This window comes from Lycorma delicatula, chromosome 3, assembly GCF_047948215.1.
Source record: "Lycorma delicatula isolate Av1 chromosome 3, ASM4794821v1, whole genome shotgun sequence".
Lineage (NCBI taxonomy): Eukaryota > Metazoa > Arthropoda > Insecta > Hemiptera > Fulgoridae > Lycorma > Lycorma delicatula.
This window is the reverse complement of record NC_134457.1, coordinates 185061114-185081666: the sequence shown is the minus strand read 5'-3', so window position 1 is coordinate 185081666 and position 20553 is coordinate 185061114. Positions and strand designations below refer to the sequence as shown.

General features: G+C 27.3%; 1 protein-coding gene across 4 annotated transcripts in view; it reads right to left on the bottom strand.

Annotated features, from left to right (window-relative positions):
• Positions 1-20314, bottom strand: part of Cyp4c3 (Cytochrome P450 4c3) — a 38685-nt gene extending 18371 nt beyond the window's left edge. The window contains exons 1-5 of one of the 4 annotated variants that reach the window (XM_075361176.1): positions 20234-20314; positions 14584-14792; positions 13014-13129; positions 7561-7651; positions 1239-1424 (exon numbers count right to left, since the gene is read on the bottom strand). In XM_075361176.1, the coding sequence (XP_075217291.1) occupies positions 1239-1424; positions 7561-7651; positions 13014-13129; positions 14584-14792; positions 20234-20253 (622 nt within the window). In that variant the 5' untranslated portion in view covers positions 20254-20314. Of the gene's footprint in view, positions 1-1238; positions 1425-7560; positions 7652-13013; positions 13130-14583; positions 14793-20229 lie in introns of all 4 variants that reach the window. The other 3 variants (XM_075361178.1, XM_075361177.1, XM_075361179.1) reach the window with 3 other exon arrangements.
• Positions 20315-20553: the final 239 nt, after the last annotated feature.

Genomic DNA, 20553 nt, shown 5'->3' with positions numbered 1-20553 from the left:
GACTGTCAAGATTTGTTCTTGTTAAAAGCCTTACAACAAATGGTGGCTAGGTGACAGTAATTCAAAAGTTTTTGGTCCTCAAACTGTCGACTCTTTATAAAAGAGAAAATTGTTAACCTTTACCCAGTCATTCAAATTATTAAATGCAGTATTAATCAAATATAGACAAATGTTGAGTTCTTTTTGTAACCAAATGTTGAGTTGCTGTACTCATTTTAATTAAACATTTTTATATACTTTTATCTATATTTTTTCTATTTTATTATTTTATTTGTTGACTTTACATAACTAGTTTTTAGTTTGTAAATGCAGATCACTTTACAGAACATTCAGAAAGTAGTATTGCAGAATGAATGAATGCATGGATGATTTTAAGTATTAAAATTTTACAAATGGTACATTTTGAATAACAGTAGATTGAAATCTTGATAAAACTAGGAATTTCATTTTTTTTTAATTCTGAAATACATTCATTTTTGATTATTTTGATGATGTATTTTTATTAAGATAGTGTTTTATTTTAAAGATAGAATTTTTATTTTCTAAAGTTAAAGAAAGTTGAATTACTTAGTATTTTATTATTTTATTAAAATATTTTATTTTTTTATTACTTTGTATTAAAGTTTGTATTAAACTTAAGTATATTGTAAGTTAAAATTTTTATGTTGGATCTTACAAATAACAGTTAAAACTAATTTAAACCAATGTTATAATAATCGATGGATGAAGTTGTTACTTGATGAAAGTCCATATTAACAAAAGCTTTAGTATTCTTTTAGTTTTAGTACTCTGTAACACCTGCGTTAAGTACTATGTCCTGAAACAGCTGTTGTGGTTTTTTATTTTTTTGAAAATCAAAATATTTTTTATCTCCAATGTCATTTATGTTAACATCACTTTGTTATTATGTAAACCTAAGTTACTATTATTATAACTTCCTCTGTTATTTTATTAAAATGTTATCAACAATTTTTATCTGATTAAATAATAAATAAATACTATTTATGTCTTCTCAGGTGAACCGTTATTCAGCATAAATCAAGTTTGAAATGCAGTGAAGCTATCCACTACATTATTCATGTATAAAATAATCACAAGCAAGAAAAAAATCTTAGCGATATAAATACAGGTAATTATAAATATAGTCTTCTACTTAAATAAAAAGTTATAAATGATTCTCATAATTTTAAACACAGCAGTAATCACTTTAAATATTTCAGATTTAAAATATAACTTACCGCACACAATGTCTAATGTACATGCAGTTATGTAAGGAAATATATTAAATGATCCCTTTCCAACCTCTTTTGCAAGTTTTTCAACTAATAAATTGCTCTGCTCTCGAAATACTTCAATAAAATCATCTAAAATACGGAAATGAAAAGCAGGTGTCAAAATTTTCCGACGAATATGCCACTTACATCCTGAAAATAGAATATGTTTGGTAATGACTGCATCAGTATAAAATTTTCTACAAGTTACTGAAGTGATGTATTTACTTTTATTTTAGTGAGTTGTGTAAATTAATGAATAAAGCAGACAACTTTATATATTCAGAATTATTTAATTTATGGATAATTTTTTAAAACTGCAATCTATTCGTGTTTTCTTTAAAAAATTGTTGTTTGTTTATAATGTTCCTTCTATATTATACTTTTCCCCTGAGTGATTTTCCAAATATCTTTGGAGTAAACAATGAAAAATTTGTTGGATTTTTTTTAAATATTTGTACTTTTTTATTTTTACATTCTTGTTATTTTATGTACTTTTTCAGTCATTATTTTAATAGTGTATATAATTTACTTAATTATGCTAATGTAAACATTTAAGAATATAATAATACACTGTGCCAGTTCTGTACAGAAAAATGTAACATTTAACTTACAGATTTTCTGTGAATTTTTCATTATTGTTAAGGTGATGGTTACACTTTGAACCTAATAATCAACTAATATACGTTTCTTGTAGGATGAAATCAATCATTTCATAGATACACTAAACATTTGTCAGTCATAATAGAAAAAAAATATTACAAATTTATTGGAACAAACTAACTGCAGAACTATTGTTTTAAGATGATTATATTTTATGTTGTATTTTGACCTTAACAGTTTTCACATATCAGTTGAAATTTCAGAACAAGTAGTACAATTAAAAAAATAGAATTAACTCATAAGCCAAAATTTAAATTAAGATGTTTTAAATGACAGAATTATGTTTATTAAACACGTACGAGTTCTTTAAATAAATTGGCAGTTTAATAAAGAAACTTAAAAGAACACAATTTCTTTGTTCCATATTTTTGAAAAATGTATTAATATAATTATTATGAAAAATTATTTGCAAAAAGTCCATTAATTTAAAGTTCAAATTATTTTCCAGATTTTGCAATAACTGAAATAAATAGAAATTAAAAAATAATCACTTGTAAATCAGAAAGTTAGTTTAATTTTTCATTTTAAGTTTTAAAAATAACATTTGCTAGTTTTTGTTTCCTTCATTCAGAATAATCTAATCATATTTTTAAAAGTTTGTTAATATTTTTCTAAGCTTTCCTTTTTTTATGAAATTTCCTTTTCAAAGTTTCATATTTATTTGATTATTTTAAGATACTAACTTACTCTTGTGAATAATTCTCAAGTTTAGCTATTTGAGGTTTATGAAACATTTAAAAATTTATTGTAGAGGAAAGTTGATAATGGTTTTTTATAAACATTTTTGAACATAGTATGTAAGATGTAACTGCATAATTTTGCTACTTGTAACTTAATCTTTTAATAAACATAACTTATGAGAAATATGCACATTTGTTGCAGGATCTTCCCTGTGATGCATGAACTGTTTTAAGGTAACAAACAAATTTTATATTTTAATCTTTGAAAGGAAAAGGTAGAATTATATCAAAAGACATTAGATTTATAAATGAGCATTCTTTTCTCAACTACTGAGAAAATTATATGTTGTCATTTTTAAATAACTGACATGGATATCACGTATCATTTTCTTGGTGCTATTAATCTACCCTGAGGATGCATTCAAGCATCTACATTCCCTTTTTACTTCCTTGTACTAAGTAAAGGAAGTATTGTGATCATAAAAAATTTCAGTTTTCTAATTTCAACAGAAATAACCATTTTGAACATCCCTGAATCCATTTTGACTAGTTTTAGCATGATGTCTGTATGTACACATCTCGCATAACTCAAAAATGATTAGCCGTAGGATATTGAAATTTTGGATCTATGACTGTTGTAACATCAAGTTGTCCACCTTTCCTATTCACTGCAATCGACTGAACCAAAAGTGTCCAAAAACGCCCAAAAATTCACAAAATTTGGATTTTGGACTTTTTCTTAACCGCAGTATTAAGCCCTCATTGAGAGCTTTTCAATGATATATCATAAGGTGGTGCTTATTTTCATTGGTTTCAGAGTTATAGACAAATAAAATTTTAATTAATGAAATATTTGAATCTTACAAGGGAAGCACATTGGTTCGAATCAGACTTCATCTCCTTTCTTTTTTTTAACTTTTTTTTCATTTAAATGTATTGATTTATTAATAATTATTAACCCGTAATTGTAAAAAAGCTTTTTACAATAATTAATAATTCAACAATAACAATAAAAAAAGTATGAAAAAAATCAAACATTATTAGTGAAATAAAATTTTATATATTTTCAGAAATGTGTGTGTGTGTAATTTAATAGGCATAATTGCACATGTGTATATGTAATAGATTTGGTGAAACATCTGATTATTTAATTTAAATTTAGAATCATATTATTTTTGGATTTTCTAGTTTAATTTTATTTAATTGTTATGGAATTTCTGTTTAATTTTATCTACACTAAAGTTAACAGAGTGACTGAAAAAAGACCCTCACAAGAAATATATATCTCAGGCATACATGCCTGATCTTTAATAAATTCCCAAAAAAATTTATCTTTTAGTTCATTACTTCTCTAATATTGTCAGACAATATTCTCCCTAAGTCGGAGTGGAACATCATTTTGTTTATTTGTTTTTGTTGCTAATCATTTAATCACTGTGGTTTGATGTAATTCTTCTGATCTTAATTTGTTTACATGTTCTTTTATTTTAAATTTCATTTAAGTAGATATTCCTGTATTTTATAAGCTTGCAAACACTTTACTTATCAAATCTGATTAATTTATAAATAAAATCCAAGAATATTTCTCTTCAAAATTCCATAAATAATCCTGGTTTTCAGTAATAGTGCTTGTTTAATGTACTGTTATTGAAAACAAGGATATGTTTAACATCCATTCCAGGATTTTTTTTAAGTTTAAACTTTTTTTTTAATACTAAGATAAAATGTTCAATTGCTAACTACAGTTTGAAATCTCCTGACTATTAAATCAGAAAACTTAAGAGAAAGTTATAAACTCAATTTTATTTTTTAATTCATTAAAAATTGAAAATTGGATTAGTGCTATAGAGGATTATATCATCCTTATTATTCCTTCCTTTCCAACAGAGCACGTCTAACAATGAACTTCCTAATTGAAGCTAAAGCTATTGTTTAGGATAATTGTTTAAAGATAATCAGATATATAATAACAGTCTGCATCTAACAGTTTAAAATTACATCAAAATTTCATTATCCATATATTTTTTTTCATTTATTGAGTTTTATTCACAATTGTTTTCTAACTATTCCTAAGAGCTTTGAAGGCTGTCAAAAACACTGCAGAATTTTATCATTTTCTGGGTGCTGCGTAATGGCAATTCAGTCAGTATGAAGTAGTTGAATAGTCTTTAACTTAATTTTTACTTGTAATATTTCACTCCTCTGAAATTTTTCTGGTGAAATTTGAAGTCATTTTGTTATTATTTCAATTTCTTCCTACTTAAAAAAATGCAGATTATTTTGTTGCTTATAATGAGTGTCCAGACATTATCATCTTCTAAAATACACTTTCAAAAATTCATCTTGCAGTCGGGGGTTTGATGCTGGTTTTCTCCTACAGAGATAATTTTAAAAGTCTTTAATAACAGTTAAATCCAATTCCTTTTTTATTTTTCCTTTATCCAGTGACTTAATTACTGACATAACTTTATGAAAAAGTCATTACTTCCTGAATTCTTATTTTTACTTGATCATAGAATGATCTGCTGGTGTGTGATGTTAAAAGGAAACACATGACTTTCTAACATAAAAAAAATTATGTCCTTGTTGATTGTAGTTTTTACTTTCTTTCTATGCATTGCTGCTACATGTCAGTCTGTTTTTAGCTTCCTAAAAATTGTTTTTCATCTACACTTCCATTATTAGTATCTGTATTTTATTTTCTATCCACTGTCACAAACGTTTTTCCTGTAACTATATCCTGATAATAATTTGTTTATAATTATAACATTTTTCCTTCAACCAATTTTATTTTACTGTTTAACTAGTAGATTTATTTTATATCTCAAAAGCTCATCCACCTTGTTGCTACTATCTTCTGCGTCTTTACCTTTCTACATTACAATAATGTCTCTAGTTAATCTAGGATTTATTATCAATTATATTCTTTCTACTTAAAATTCTTTCTTCTACTGTAGCTGCTTAGTTTTTTTGTTATCCATTTATTTACTACAGTGTCTGCATTTTTCATAATTTCTAAATATATCCCAACAGTAAGAATTACAGCTTCTCCAGCATAAGGTTTTAAACATTAAACTGTATTTTATTTAATTTAGTTATGATTATTATCATTGTTTATCTGCTTTATCTCTCTCACCAAGCACAAATCCCCACTATTTTCATTTCTTTATTTTTGTTTTAGTCCACTAGTTTCTAGCCACTGTCATTATCAAGATATCATCATTTAAAATGAGACTTTTAATTTTTTTAGAAATCAGAAGAACTATATTCTCAAAAGCATATGCTGCCCTAGCTGTTTTTGATTAAAAATCTCCTGCCTCTTTTTACATATATTTAAATGCAAAGTGATAAAAGTTGATATAATTTTATAATGAGTTTATTTAAAGTACCTCATTTAGTTAGTTGCTTTTTTTGAGAAAAATTACAATCTGTCTAAATACTTAAGTTTAATGGTTTTGTTTATTTATTGTGAAATATTCAAATAAGAATTTATCTCAGAACTTATTGCGGATTTTATTTGTTAGGAGGAGACAATAATATTTATCTTATTCAAGAAATTTCATGGTTCTAGAAATAATCATGAACATTCATTATACGGAGATACCAATTCAGTGATCTTATGTGTGAACACAATTGAAATACTTCTTCCAAAATTCCAACATACTACCATATAAATTATATTTATACAGTATAGCTTTCTTTTATCAATGAAATCCTGATATCTTTTTTAATCGTATAAATCTTAAAGAAAGAGGTAAATTATAACTATTGATCTTATATTTGGTAATGTAATTAATTTTCCATGTTGATTTAATGATTTTCTTCTGATTTCTTTTTAGTTACGTTCTACATTTGTCTTTATGTTAATATATGGTATAGTATAAATACAAATATATTGTATCATATTTGTATAATAAATGTCTATGATATCAGATAAATATCCCATTGTTAATTGTTTTATCAGCTTTATTACAAAAATAGTCATTAATAACATAAAGTACAGTCGCTGCCAAGTAATGGTGAGCTTGGATTGACAACGATTACTACCCAACCTCAGTTGCATCATGTTTATGCTACTAAGAGATGATTAATCATGGTGTGCCAGTGTTTCAGAGAACAATAATATAGCAGTGACATGCAAGGTGATCATCCAAGCTCACCGTTACTTGGCGGCTAGTATATATAAAATAAAGTTTGATATCTTATATGTTTTTAGATGTAGATATTGTTTCTTGTTCATCATCTTACTGTTGTTTGTTTGTTATCATCACTTATTTCACAAGCCCCAGTAATTCTCTGGTCCTTTCATTAATGTTCTAACTTAATTTATTTGTTATAGTTTAAAACATCAATTTTTGTTAGCTTACACCTTTTTAACTAGCAACATTCAAAGGTGTGTTTAGGGGTCTTCTTGGGATATGACTTATCTAGATGGGTTTTCTTTTTAAATAATTTTTTTTCAACTGATGTCATTCTCAACTTTTTTTATTCGCCTAAGTCTTCTACTCTTAACTTGTTACATCAATAAACCATTAATTATAAACATGCATCTTAAAATATCAATCTAAAACATATTTTATTATTTTTCTTCACATAAAAAGTAAGAAAAGTTATATGTAAAAATAATTTTCAACTTCAATGGAATAACAATTAAATTTTCAATTCAACAAAGATTTTTACTTTATTTGAACAAATGTTGAACTTCAGTCATTGATTTTTAATTAATTACTACAGTTCATTGTTTAATTATTTTTCATTTAATTTAAATGCTTACATTTTGTTGTTCTTTCATCATTTAACGTCATTATTATTAAATCAGTCTGATATTGAAAAAGTTTTAATTCAAAGAATTAACATTACTACACATTACATCCTATTTAAATTTTTTTTTTAATCTTAATAACAAGAAAATTATCCAATTTAAAATAATCTTACTTATAACATACCTGAACTTGTAAGCAGACCTGTTCCTAGCCAAGGATGTAAATAATTATAGTCTGAGCTTTTATTAATATGTTTACTGCTTCCCATTATTGGCTGCAAAATAAAATCCATTGCAATTATGTTGTAATTTAGAAAATTTTAAATGAGTACCGTGATCAATTATTTACATTCTGCCTACAACTGACATCATTTAACAATTTTGCTTATGCCTTTTTGAACTGTGCTAGAGAGATAAATTTAACCAATGACAAATTATGAAAAATGCATAAATATAGCCATGCTAATTATATTATGATGATTAAACCATAATATATTTAGAACATAAACAGTTTATTTAAAATAGATAATTCTTTTGAAAACTTAGTGAGTATTTCTCTCAATTTTTAACTATCTTTCTAAGAGTAAAGTAATACATTGTTTTCTAAAACGTTCTCTTGAACTGAGTTACAGTTTAACTATATTTTTTAAATATTCATTTTTCACAGTTCTGACTGTTAATTAAATAAAATGTGAAAAGTGAACTGTCAGAAGTCATTGAAATTATCACAAGAAGTGAGATGAAAATAGCATTTAGCAGTATTTTGTATAAAACAAAAACAATACTTAAACACACAGTTATACAGAAAGTAAAGAATCCAAAATTAGAAAAAAAATCCTAAGATATAATCTAAGCAGAAAAAGGAAAAAAAACAGTAATTTTGCTCAGTAATGCACTAAACAAAATTGTGATCTTATAAACTAAAATAATGTTATTGAAGTAAAAAACAAAAACACAATGTTATGGATACAGATTTATCAGCTACACAAACAAGTAATACTGGAAACAAATATTCCCCAGATTACCTACATTACTAATATGCTAAAAATTAACTGCATCTATAAATTAATTGTAAATAACCAATTAATGAGGGTACAGTAGGACTACACATACAGTATACCGAAAACACTGGATATTTAGAAAACGAAGTACAAAGACAATGTATGTGGATCATAACTTCAATGTATGTACAATAACTTCATTGTAGAAATACTAACATCCACAAAAAATTCCCAAACTTAATACTTATTAAATAATGACATCACAACAAAAACTAAAACAATTAAGCTATAGATTAAACAAACAAAACAAACATTGCAAACAAAATATTGCACACAACTTTTGAACACATACTGCATTAAATTTTCTTAAATACTCCATTACTAATTGTAACTGAAGAAAAACAAACAATTAAAAATTTAGCAGTCCACCAATATGATTGAAGAATCAACTGCAGTAATTTTCAATTAACTGCTATACAAGATAGAAATTACAATTTTTTTTTAAATTTAGTTCATTCATTTGCAAATTCAAAATAATTATTGAAAAAAAAATAAATAAATGTTCTTTAATTCTAATCTGTGGAAGAAATTATAGACCATTTGCATAAATGTAACCAGTTCTTAAAATATGTAATATTCATTTTAAAATATTATATATTTTTACTGTAAAAGTTGTCAGGGAGGGTAACAGTTGATCAGTGTACGTATTATTACTTACTTAGTCTGGATTCAATTCCTAGCACAGTCTTTCACTATAATGTTGTCCAGCTAACACTCAAAGAGAACCAGCGAAGAGTGATTAAATGAATACATAATAACATTAATAATTAATTATATTTACAGTAGTTCAATCAATAGAAAAATTCAGAGTTGGTACATTTGACTTTGTTAAAACTGATAATAGTTTCTGAAAAAATTTACCATCTTATAAATAGAAGTGTAATTTTTCAAAAGGAGAAAGAATTTAGCAAAAAATCAGTGTATTCATCATAGAAATTTTTAAAAATAGAGTGTGGCAGAAGCAATACTAGTTAAAGTAACATATTAGCCTAAGGGTCCTGGTCTAAATTTCCTCAGACATTATGTGATTCAATAGAGAGGTGTTTCTGATCACCTTTTGAGTAAATCTACTTTCATTTTTTTCAGTACTGCTTTAAAAAATTTCTTTTAGATCACAATATTTACTTGGCTTTTCTATTCATATGAGAAAAATTACTATCCTGTGTGTCCTGTATACTAACAAAATTGCTAACTAGACAGTGATTTTCAAGTGGTTTTTTTTGGATTTTGAAGGTGTCATTCAGTGGATGATAATTATTCTCATTATTCTGTTTAAAAAATAGAACTGTATTAGAATATTATGTCAGAATTTTAATGAATGAATATTCAGAATCTGAACATAGGTAACTTAATTTGAGTTGTAATAAGTTAATATTTAACTTCTGTTTAAAGTAGAACATTGAAAATGCTCAACACCAAAATGAAATGTGTGTTGGTCAAAGACAGATATATTGCTACAACAGATTATCTTCTAAAATCTTATTTAATAAAAACTTGTTCATTTGTTAATTTAAAAATTTACATCTTATACTATATAAGCCCTTCTACCTAATCTTTGTTTTTTGGATCATCTTATGAGGATAACCAATTTGTGGGAGAGAATGATATGTTTTCCCCCTGTGAGGTTTAATCAGTTGTTGAGAAAACATGAAAGAATTATTCTTGACAGGCTTATACTGAAAAATATCTGTCCTTTTCCAACCTGAAATTAAACAGTTTTGCTTGGCAATTTCTGTTTACTTTCATGATGGCCCATATAGGACATAAAAATGCACCATCAGTGTTTAGGCTTCTCTTGGTAAATTTTATTTTATTTACATTGTCTCTACAACAGTAGTCTGAAATTTATGAAATTTTCACTCTTGAAGCTTTCATTTTATAATATCATTTATTATTATCATTACCAGAAAGAATCAACATGATTTATGGATGAACATAGTTATGATTCACCAGTGAATGATACCAGTCATTCACTTGTTGACTGTAGTTAGGAAGAGCATTTAATTACAATTCTCTCAATCCCTTCCAAATCAGCTTAAAAAATCTAAAAAAATGGATTGTAAAAGAAAAAACTACTTAAAAGAATAACTCATAATTAACTACAAACAAAATTTATGACAAACTAAGATAATATATTTTTGAAATATCTTTTTTATTTCTGAATTAATTTTTTTTAAGTAGAGTGTTTCTAAAATGGTGGGCTGGCTATACATTTTTAGATTCTACTTGTAAAACTAAACAAAAAATATCCTTAGGAAAAATGGCAATTTCTTCTTCGATCTCCCCCGTCTGTCATTTTGTTATTTTTATATAATAATTTATATCTCAAGTTCAGATTGATGAATCATAATAATATTTGGTAAGCGTCTTAGTAATAAAATTTTTAAATTAGCAAAAATCAGGACTTAAATACCTTAGCAAATTACAAAATGGCGGCCATGTTTATTTTTTAATCCATTATATCGCCATAAAAATAAGTTATCAAACTGTATGTTTTTAATAAAATATTAAACCTTTTATTTTTTAAAAAATGACATTTTTTTTTTTTAAATTGGTTAACAAATAGCCGAGTTATGGCAGAAAATAGATGTTTTAATTTTGTGTCTGTTTTTATGTCCTCCACTTTACTACGTTCAATTCGATTAAATATTAATTGTTTTTATTTATTGTTAATTCTAATATTGTAAATTAGTATCAAATTAAATAATAATTTTCTTACAATAAAATTTAACATTTCATAATAATAAAACAAATGATATTAACTTTTCACTTTTGAATAACACAGCGACTATTACTGCTGATCATCTTAACAATGTAAAAATGAAGATTCTTTCAACAGGAATGGTGTTCAAAACTATCACAACCAGCGTATCTGGAGCGATGAGAATCTTCATGGTACCTTCCAAATTAGTCATCACAAAGATTTTTTTTGAACATATAGGCAGGTATTTTTAATAACTGTCTTTTGGGTTTTGTCATTCTACCAAATCATCCAAATGGACAAAATTATCTTGCTCATTTGTCGAAAATGAGAAAAATTTGGCAAAAATCATCCACATTTTTTGGAACCTCTACAATTAAGAGGAAATATATGGTTTAATCACAATGAAACTCCAGCACATTTCAGTCAGTTGGTATCAGATTTCCTGCATAAAACTTTCCATGAAAAAAATGGCTAGGCCACATAGGGCCAGTGCCCTGGTCTGCCCGATTACCTGACTTAAACCCTCTTGACTTATACCTGTGAGGCCATTTGAAACGTATTGTTATTCAGCTCCAATATTCAACATTGAGGATCTTCAAAAAAAGTTTCCAAAATGGATTTCATAAAATTAGGTATACTGCCGGAATTTTTGAATGGTTAAGACTATCTCTCAGAAAAAGTTTGGAGACTTTTGTAATCTCTAATGGTGGATACTTTAACATCTGTTATAACTTTTAACAGTTGTTAATTGTTTATTTAAAAAAAAAAGTATACCTAATGTTCTGCAACAATTAACATAAGACTATCACAGGTAGTTGTTTTATTGTTTTAATTATTAGGTCTATTATTGTGTGGTTAACGCGTCTTCCCAAATCAGCTGATTTGGAAGTCGAGTTACAGCGTTCAAGTCCTAGTAAAGCCAGATATTTTTACATGGATTTGAATATTAGATCGTGGATACCGGTGTTCTTTGGTGGTTGGGTTTCAATTAACCACACATCTCAGGTAAGGTCGAACTGAGAATGTACAAGACTACACTTCATTTACACTCATACATATCATCCTCATTCATCCTCTGAAGAATTATCTAAACGGTAGTTACCGGAGGCTAAACAGGAAAAAGAAAGAAAGAAAAGGTCTATTATTGTGAGAAATTATTACTTAATCTGATACTAATTTACAATATTAGAATTAACAGTAAAGAAAAACAATTAATATTTAATCGAATAGAACGTAAAGTGGAGGAGATGAAAACAGACACAAAATTACAACATCAATTTTCTGCCATAACTCAGCTATTTGTTAACTGATTTTAGAAAATAAGATGTAATTTTGTTCAAAATAAAACGCTTAAATTTAACGGATTGGAAAATAAAAATGGCTGCCATTTTGTAATTTGCAAAAGCATTTAAGTCCTGATTTTTTGCTAATTTTAAAACTTTATTACCAAGACGCTTACCAAATATTATTATGATTCATTAATCCGAACTTGAGATATAAATTTTTATATAAAAATAACAAAATGGCAGACAGGGGTAGAACGAAAGAGAAATTGCCATTTTTCCAAAGGATATTTTTTGTCTAGTTTTACAAATAGGATCTGAAAAAGTATAGTCAACCCACCATTTTAGCATCACTCTCTACTATACATGAGTAACATTAGGTAGAATAACTAAATGGCTGTAGACAAATGTTTATGAGATATCTATCATTCCTAAAATTGGTTCAGTTATTCTTGAGAATAACAACCATCCCATGATAGACTTATAATATGTACATGCGATCAAATTAGCAGTATAAACTGATGTTTTGAGCTTAATCACATACAGAAATAAAACATAATATATTCAAATTAAAATTTTAATTACTTACTTCAACATGTTCTGCTTTACTAATGAAGATGTAAGGGTTTGATCCCAACCACCCTTTTGAAAATCCTGTTCGTGCACCCCACAATTGTCTCATTCCTGAGAGGCGCTCAAATATTTCTGTTATAAATATGAAGATAATTTTATGCCTATATTTATAAGTAATAAATCTTGAGAAATAATACATTGTTAATTAATTTTAATAATACACCAAGTTGTTTTAAATAGATCATAATTTTTGTTTGTTTTTTTTTACCATTTACTTTTGTATGGTAACAAATAATTTTATTAAGCACTTTTTGTTCACAGGTAAATCCATGTAATATAACTGAATTCACAAATTCAATTTCTCAGTCCATTGCATGTGTGATATGATAACTCTACACCAGACAGCAGTAAAAAATTGAATCATATCTTAAATTAAACAAAATTGATTTTCTAAATTTAAGAAACTACTTCTTCATAAAATACTAAGCGTATCATCAGTACAGTAATAATCTTTTATTATGTTTACATAATATTCCCTTCTTTAATACAATGTTATAGATTGGGGCTCCTGTTAGAATAAGAATACATTTTTAGGATATAAAAATGAACTGTTACATGTTTATTTGACATCCATAAATTTCAGTCACATAAACCAGTATTCAGTAAATTAAATTCTAATTTTTGAATTGATTGTGTTTACTAAATGAAAAACAAATCGTCACTACATAAAAAAAAAAGAAGAAACCACCGGGCTGGTCTAGTAAGAAAATTATCATTGCAATCAGTTGTTCAACTGCTGATTTTTGAGTCAGAGATTATGACATTCAAATCCTAATAAAGATAAAATTTTTTATACAGATTTGGTTGACACGAGTCTGTACAAGACTGAACCTAATTTTCATTATCATCTCATTGTGCCATGAAATTAGTTGTTGAAAAGTTGAACAAATTCCAACATATACATTAGGAATAGAAAATAAAATTACATAAAAAATAACAATATCCAACACACCAGTCAAAAGAACTCTTTTTTCTGTTTAGTTTCCGGAACCACCGTAAGGTATTACTTCAGATGATGACATGTATGAATGTAAATGAAGTGTAGGCTTGTGTCTCAGGTCGACCGTTCCTGAGATGTGTGGTTAATTGAAATCCAACCACCAAAGAACACCGGTATCTACGATCTAGTATTCAAATCTGTATAAAAGTACAGAACTGCCTTTACTAAGATTTGAACCTTAGAACACTTGACTTTGAAATCAGCTGATTTCAAAGTAAAGTATTTCAACATAAAGCAGTCAACAGAACTACTTTCAAGTAACAGCACAGTAATTTAGCCTATAAGAAAAGACATTGTGAGTTGTATTACAATTTTTAATAAATTATTTACCGTTTAATAAAAAGAGTTTCTCAACAATTTATTTCAAATAAAGTTAAATTATTTTTTAATATTGGTAGTAAAACCATTATTAGGTTTTTGAAAATAAATCTTATGGTGCACTCTAATTATAAAACGTATCATTGTTGTTAATAATAATGTATTAATGAAGTATAAACAATTTCATAACTATTTTGTGTTTACTTACCATCATGATCCACATTGATTTCAATTGTATTTCCAATTATGGGTAAAGCTGATGGTCCAGGAATGGAATCCAGTAACTTATAGAGACGGGCATATTTTTTGTTATAAATAACAATTAAAGAAATAATTATAACTAAAAGTATTACCACTGTTGGGCTAACTGGTAATGCTAGTATCTTGTATTGAAGAAACATATCTAGAAAGTGTACCCTGTAATAGTAAACAAAATTTATTTGTTACACCCCAAAGTTTTTTATTTCAGTAAATTTTCATTAAAAACAGTTCATACAATTGTTATTATCTAAACAAACAGATGTTATGAGATAGGTATTGTACTGATACATACTTCTCAATTAGCTGTTTATAAAGAGGATAATGGCAACTACTTTGCATGATTACATTTAATTCTAAATTACTAAAGAAGGAGCCAGTCGTAAGAGACCTAAGAAGTTATTTTCTCCATACTCTTTCTCTTTCCTTCTTAGCCATCATCTATTTGTAGTATCTAGTAAGGATATTTTAAGTTATTGTATACATTATTTAGTAACCTCAGTATATTAGTTACTTTCTTCATCTCCTTGCAGATCTACTTACTCTTCATAACAATGTGTACTTCTAGATACATAAAACAACATGTTGTGAGTGATTCATAATCAACACCCAGCAAAAACTATTGAAGATAAATTGATTAAAATTTTTGTACATGTTCTTCTTATGGTATAAGGGCACACTAAGAAAGGATCTTTTTTTTAAATTCAGAGTTTAAAGGGTTAAAATTGAATAATAATTAAATTTACTATTTTTTTTATTTCTCTGTAGCAAATGAAGATATCAATTTGAATTTTGGTGTATGTAATCTTTACGTGAATATCTAAAAACCAATTTCTAGATTCTTTGAAATTCAACCTTCAAAGGGATAAAGAAAAGTAACAAATTTTGAATAACGACTGCAAATTTTCCCCATTTCCAACTATACTAAACGAGATATTTGCTAAATTTAGATTTGCAAATACTCTTCGTATAAATATTTAAAAACCACTTTCGGTTTGTTTTTGAATTTAGATTTTTTAAGGATTGCAACGGTGTACTGCTTAACCAACACAGCCACTGCCAGTGTATGTGTGATGCCAAACCTGGCTCCAGTTAGTTGATTAAAAAACATAAAATAAGAGTAATTAAACAATTTTTAAAAAATGAAGAACTAAGTACGGTCATCTCCAAGTGGTGTTTTTCGAGTAACACTAAGAACCAGGCAAAATATACTTTTTTACCCGTAGGAAGAACGGGTAACCAGCTATAACTACTATTTAAAAATGGAGGCCAAATTTTTTAAACCTGCATTCTTCAGATCACGCAAAGTTTCGTGTCGTGTACTGACTAAATTCTCACTCTGAATAAATTACAATATACTGATAGTTTTTATAAATTGATCAGCCTTTAACTTTTATTTATCATTATTATTATCATACGCATGAGTTAAATTAACGCAGTGTAGAGCTCTGACTGGCTATCTCTCTATCTTTTTCAACTCATCCACATTTCGTACTATTTGTATTAATTTCTTTTTAAGATAATTTGTATTTTGAAATCGTTACTCATTTTTTGGAATTCAAAAAATAGAATAAGCTTGGCGTTGAGAAGTTAATATTTGTATTCATATTCAAATTCTGAATATGAATTTTGTGACCAAAATGGTAGACAATATACATAAAAAGACAAGTCGTGAGTGACTCATAATCAGTATCCAGCAAAAACTACCGAAGATAAATTTATGTACACGTTCTTCTTATGATGAAAGTGGACACTAAGAAAGGATTTTTTGAAATCTTCAGTTTAAAGGATTAAAATGGAGTAACAATGAAATTGATTTTTGGTGTGTGTAGTTAATCTTCATGTGAATATCTAAAAACCATTTCTAGATTTTTTTTGAAATTATTTTTTGTAATTTTTATTTGTCATTATTATTATCACAAGCATGAGTTTAATGAACACATAGAGGTTCAAGAAGCAGTGCCCTGATCGTCTAACATCCCCTCACCGCGACGGGAAACAAAAGTAACATAACCTTTCACCAGCGCTATATGGGATCAAAGTAGCTGATACACGTAATCTCAAAAAAAAAAAAATTTCTTTTTTATGAAATTTAATATAATTATCAGTGATAATGATTATTTATTATTATTTTGATGAGTTTTTTTTTAAATTCTGATGAGCTGTTTGTAAATATTTTGACTATTTTATTCCCAAACATTATCACAAAAATCTATCCCTACTGTGATAATCGTAAAAAATAAATAGTCACCAAGAAGCAAAAATTTTGCATGAATGGTGTTAAAATTTTTTTTATCAAATTAAAAAAAATAATAAACTAATTAATCACAAAAATATTGTTTTTCAGGAGGGGTATCAGAGCCTCAAACCAAAAGTTTTACTATTTCCTACAATTTTTTTTAATTTTTGTCTTCAATTTTTTTTTATTTTGTAATACGCAACTTAAATGAGTACATCTCTCGAGAAAGAAACACAGCTCGGAAAATAAGCTCCTAGAAGTCCTTATGACAGCATTCCATGAATCTTGTCTTCAACATTCATGGAATCCAAAATGAAGAGTCCGAAATGAAGATTCTGAACCCACTCCCCTGGATTCCTACCCAAACGTATATTAAATTTTACCCCTTATTTGACCTATTTGCGCAAAATAATTCCTTCCCTTTGTATTCATCTAAATAACTATTTAGATGATATCATGATTAGAATATAATTATTATTCATCCCTGTAAAATATTGTAAAACCACGATGAATGACGATAACAACACAGAGAATCAAAAAATAACAAACAGTTCAATCGCTGGATTGGTTTATCACCAATTAAGTGTATTTTAAGAATAACTACTCGTACTTTAATATTATTAAAAAGCAAAATTATTAAATTTTTCTTTTATGGATTATTTTTACATTCAATCCTGTAGCGATTAGTTAAAGGTAACATCTTTACCTTTAAAGGTAATATCTTTTTTTAGACCAATAATAGAGATGTTCAACTCAAAATTTTGTCTACGCTTGAGGAATGGGACAATATTCTTTCCCCCTAATATAAATCAAAATCGTGTACGGATCCCAAAAAAAGAAAAAAAAATTACTTTTCTCTGCCTGAAGCTTCTTTTCTCGGACAAGATGATTCTTTTTTTTCCTGATTTTTATACGGAATTGATAACACTGATAGACAAAAAAAAATGTTTAATGTTTCTCTGATACCATTTCTTGAATTGCTTTTTTGCGTACATTACAGATTAGTAAATACAATTTTTCTATCACCCTTAGTTTTAAATAAATTCCATTCCATTCCCAAATAAATTACGCTTCAAAAAAAATTAAGGGAAAATATAGTTAAAATCTGTAAAATGTATAATTTTGTATGGCCATACCTGTGTTAGAATGATTTCTCTGATATTTTCTTTTATAAATAGCCTCAGGCACATCCCAAATTAATGTCCAACAGTAATCGGCTAGTCATTTCCCTTTATAGCGGCTTTCCCATCACCGAAATGTCTTGGTGGAAACGTTAACCGTGTTCGTTACTTACGTCTCCGAGATTGTCCGAGAAAAAAATCCAGATTTGAGAGTAAAAAATGTGTTTTCAAAGACATATTACACTCCATAGAGCTCTGTGTGAAATAAGAAGCTGATTAACAATGTCATGGTAATTGTCGGATTTTTGTTTTCCGAGAAAAATTTTGCAAACGTCTTTAAATGAGCCCAAGCTGCACTTTCTACATTAAAATCATTTAAAATTACATTTAAAATCGAGTTAAATACATCATCTTTGACCAACTCTCTTATTTGAGGACCAATAAATATTCCTTCTTTAAGTTTTCCTTCACTTACATTCGAAAATTTCTGCCTGATGTACAAACATTCGGGACTATCCTTCTTCATCGCTTTTACAAAATGTTTCATTAGTCCTAGCTTGATGTGGTGAGGGGGTAAAAATACTTTTTTGGGTCCAACTACGAGCTCACGAATAATATTTTTCTTGTTTGGAGATAAGTTGTCTCGTTTCTTCTACTCTTTTGGTAACATAATGTTTATTCCTAGCTCAGCTGTCCCATTCGCAAAGAAAACACATATGCTTAATATAACCTAACCGCACCCACCGGGTTGGTCTAGTGGTTAAAGCGTCTTCCCAAATCAGCTGATTTGGAAGTCGAGAGTTGAGTTCAAATCCTAGTAAAGCCAGTTATTTTTACACGGATTTGAATACTAGATCGTGGATACCGGTGTTCTTTGGTGGTTGGGTTTCAATTAACCACACATCTCAGGTATGGTCGAACTGAGAATGTACAAGACTACACTTCATTTACACTCATACATATCATCCTCATTCATCCTCTGAAGAATTATCTAAACGGTAGTTACCGGCAACTAAACAGGAAAAAAAAAGTATAGCCTAACCGCATGCCTAACAAAATAGCTATAACTTTCAAATCACTACATATGTTCCAGCTATGTTTTTTATAATTTATTTTTTCCAGAACGTCTTTCATCACATCGTATGTCTATTTCAAATTAATACTATAAGCGATTGGTATCGAAGGATATTTGTTATCGTTGTGTAGTAGAACTACTTTTGAACTATACTTGGACGAATCTATGAAAAGGCGTTAGTCCTCAAGTCTATGAATTTATCCTAATTGCAACATAAGCTCTCAATATTTGTACAATAAACCAAATTATTTTCATCAATAAAGTACTGAGAAAGTTCTTTTTGTCGGCTTCAAAATCCGTAAATTTTTATATTTTTTTGAAGTAAATTCCAACCTTGCAGTCTTGATCTTAACAGTTCAGCTTGATTTTTTGATAAATTTAAATCCCTAACCAATTATTTATAGCTTACAAATTATTTTAACAAAGTTATACAATAAAAAATGAGCTAACAAAATGCAATATAGGAGCTTAAAATGCTTACTATACGTTGAAACATGAAAAACATTCCTTTAATTAAAATTTACAAATTTTTCAAAAGTAGTGGTTGATAGAAGTTTCTAAGTTCATATTCGTTTTCAGCAGCAAAAAAAAAAAATAATAAAGTCATGAATAGCATATTAGGAAATAAAAATTATGTTTATCAGTGTAATAATATGATTAATTTTTATATTATCATAGATACAGGTAACAACTAAATAAATTAGTATCTTTTAGGCAACTTTATAACCAGAATCAAGAAGATTATTATAATTTTCTGATAACTTGAAATATTTCTTTAATACTTTCTAAAACTACCATTACAAGGAATAAAATATCAGTGAAAAAGTTCTCTGCCTATACAAAGGTATAATACCAGTCGATCACTTTTAGCTATTAAGTTATTAACATTATAATGAAGTAAAAGAAAATCATTTAAAGTTATTTCATTATCTTTTCAGTTGTTTACAAATTGCTATTAGCGCTTAAGTACTCTAGATTAAATGAACAATATTTCGGCCGTCATTCGCTCAGAGAAAACTTTCCAAATTATTTGGTTAATTAAAAAAAAAAAAAAAAAAAAACCCCGAATAATTATATAAACAAAAAATAAATAAATTACTTAATTATTAAGTATTTAGATATTTATAGAAGTTGCATGGCACATATTATTAGGTACAGTACTCACATTTTTGTTGCATTTAACATTCGGTCCGATTAAATGAAAACGAACTAATGAATTACTTTAAGCAAGCTGTATCATTGTTAAACCGAAATCCCCCACCATAATATATGGAAATGCATTACTTACCCCTTCTAACAAAATCAAATATCGTCAGTGTTTGCGTAAACACATTTATTCATACTACGATATTAATTTGTATATACTTTACTTTCTCTAATAAGAAACTTGGTTCTATAACAAAAATTTTCAAAATTAGTACGATAAGTTTTTCCAAGATGAATTTTCAGAATTAATTCACAGATAACATATTTGAGTTTAGTGAG